This window comes from Montipora foliosa, chromosome 1 (genome assembly GCF_036669935.1).
Source record: "Montipora foliosa isolate CH-2021 chromosome 1, ASM3666993v2, whole genome shotgun sequence".
Lineage (NCBI taxonomy): Eukaryota > Metazoa > Cnidaria > Anthozoa > Scleractinia > Acroporidae > Montipora > Montipora foliosa.
The window spans coordinates 30463587-30466086 of NC_090869.1; the positions used below are offsets into that span (position 1 = coordinate 30463587).

The following is a 2500-nucleotide window of genomic DNA, read 5'->3' on the forward strand; positions in this document are numbered from 1 at the left end:
CGATGAAGCTTCAGAATACCATACCTGTTATTTTTCCCTTTTTGTCTTCATTTAACGGCATCACATTCACAGCTGACTCGGGTACATGCAAGTTGATGACTTAACTACAACCATGGAAGATAAAATAGTTCTGTATGTATACCAATGACCAAGTGATCTAAATTTGACCAAATGGTTAGTCAAATAAAAAAAGGTTACTATGGGGGCTGTTGACCCTGCTAGGCGTAAAGTAACTTTATCATAAAGTAGTCAGAAAATAATTTTATTTTCTTTGTCTCAGGATTCCTCTTGTGCGATCCAATTCTCTCAAGCATGTTTGAAAAATGTGGCTTACAAAGCTTTTTGACCTCATCCAATTAGGATACACTATGTTGCTTGTGAACTCTACAAGGAAATTATTTCTCTTGGTATAAAACAATTGATGAAATTAACGTGGAAGTGAAATTTTTCTCATTATAGAGAGTAATTGTTTATTGTCATCAGTATGTCATGGGTCTGTACTTTGAATGCAACATTTTTGCAATATCTAATGTGTCACCGACTGGATTGTCTGGGAATGAATTATTGTCAAATGTCCACTTAGTTTCCTGGTCAAACAGAGATGCTCTAAACTTTTGGCTGGCAAATGGTTTGCCTTGAGAAACTGCATTGATAAGATAAGACACAAAGAGTTCCCATCGAGGGTTGTAGTAGTTCCTCACCATTCCACCCCACATCTTGTTGGCATAGTCTTCAATATTTGCATCTGGGCCCCACAAGGTGATTTGGTTCCGAGCATTAAATTCATACAGCCTGCTTTCCTGGGCGTTGGTTGCCAGTGACTTTGCACCATTGAGCCAGTTTCCCAAGAGGAAATATTGGTTTGATGTGAGAACTGCATCCATGTCTAAGAAAATTTCATTTAACTTTGTGGCAGCGGCTTTAACTTGAGGGAGTGATTTGTTGATGTAACCACCTACCAAATTGTTGTATGCGCTAATAGCTAACAGTTGAAGTGACTGTCTGGTTACATCAGCTAGGTCATACCTATAAAAGGACAAAACCTGTAGTCAGGTACAATGACAAGATGTTGCTATTAATACTGCTTGGAATGAAGCAACCCCCTATTCTCTCTATACATGTAATTTCCTTACCCAGCTTTAACACCTTAACTTTTACCTGAATGGCTCCACCATTCCACAGCTGTCTGCAGCCCTAATTAGTGCATCCCAAGCTTGGAAGACATCCTCCGGCTTGTACCACTCAGTAAACTCCAAAGTTAGTGATGGTTTATTGACAATAACTGAATGAGTGTGATGTCGGCCATAAGTAGCATTATAGACACTTCTTCCTAAGAGCTTCCAGGCTTGTAGTGTGAACTCATTCATGGCTCCATATCTCCTATGAGAGTAAGCTTCTAGCCAGGGTGCAAGTTCAATTGGCTCAGACCTCCATCCCATCTCATTCATCAGCTCATACATTACATAATTTTGCTCTATTCCTTCTGGAGTTATACCAGTTCCTATCATAGTAGACCCTGGATGTTTTGCAGCACTGATGGGTCCTAAAGAAAGAAAATGGAACTAATAATAGTAAATATATCTACACAAAGAAACTACACAACGATCAGTTCTTCAAGATTTTGTCAACAAGATAGGTCTCCAGTATAAAATTGAAAATATTGTAACCTAGATGTGGAAGATGACTTTGCCTTTCCTCATAACTTCCAATTGTATTTAGCTACTTAGAGTCTAATGGGGAGAGAAAAGGGGAAAAGGAAAAACGGTTGGCTTTCTTTGATCATGATGACTTAGTGATAAGAGAGTAACCAAGACCTAATGTTTCATATAAATAGACCATATTCGTATTCTCGGTATTGGACTGGAACTAGCTTGCAATGGAGGCTAATGCGGGGGAATCTTTTCAAATGCAAATACTTTTTAATATATTCCCCCGCATTAGCCTCCATTGCAAGCTAGTTCCAGTCCAATACTGAGAATACGAATATGGTCTATTGTAAATGATGATAAACCTACCAGTAATGTAAAAAATCACAGAAAATTCTGTTTTAAAATATTTAAAAATAAAAATAAACTTCTTACAGTGGAGTATCTGTTGGGCTGCCTGTGGCTGCCCATAAAAATTATTACAGAAGAGGCTTTTGGATATGAGGCAGAGAGCACTGAAAAACAGTGGAAAATGCCAATTACAGTAAACACCCGCATATAAGAACAAGTGGATTAAGAACATCAGGCTGAAATTTGGCCAATAAAGCACCATATAAATGAGAACAAATTCAGCCTGATAAATAAAACATGTTCTTAATATAAAGGGAAAGGGTATTAGGATGAGGAAACAATACAATACAGTAACTTATATCAAAGTACTATGGTATTCAGAACCATTACAAACTATAAAATCTATTACAAAACAGCATTGTATGTTAATTAAACCTCTAGTAATGTATAATTTGAAGTATCTCTGAAACCAATTTTAAGAACACTTTCAAGCTGATTTCTAG

The 2500-nt window shown here is 37.2% G+C and overlaps 1 protein-coding gene across 1 annotated transcript in view; it reads right to left on the reverse strand.

Moving 5' to 3' along the window:
* LOC137996406 (alpha-N-acetylglucosaminidase-like) overlaps positions 1 to 2500 on the reverse strand; it is a 9043-nt gene that overhangs the window by 1450 nt on the left and 5093 nt on the right. The window contains exons 6-7 of the mRNA XM_068841788.1: positions 1159 to 1543; positions 1 to 1026 (exon numbers count right to left, since the gene is read on the reverse strand). The exon at positions 1 to 1026 is cut by the window's left edge and continues 1450 nt beyond it. Of these exons, the coding sequence (XP_068697889.1) occupies positions 480 to 1026; positions 1159 to 1543 (932 nt within the window). The 3' untranslated portion in view covers positions 1 to 479. The remainder of the gene's footprint in view (positions 1027 to 1158; positions 1544 to 2500) is intronic.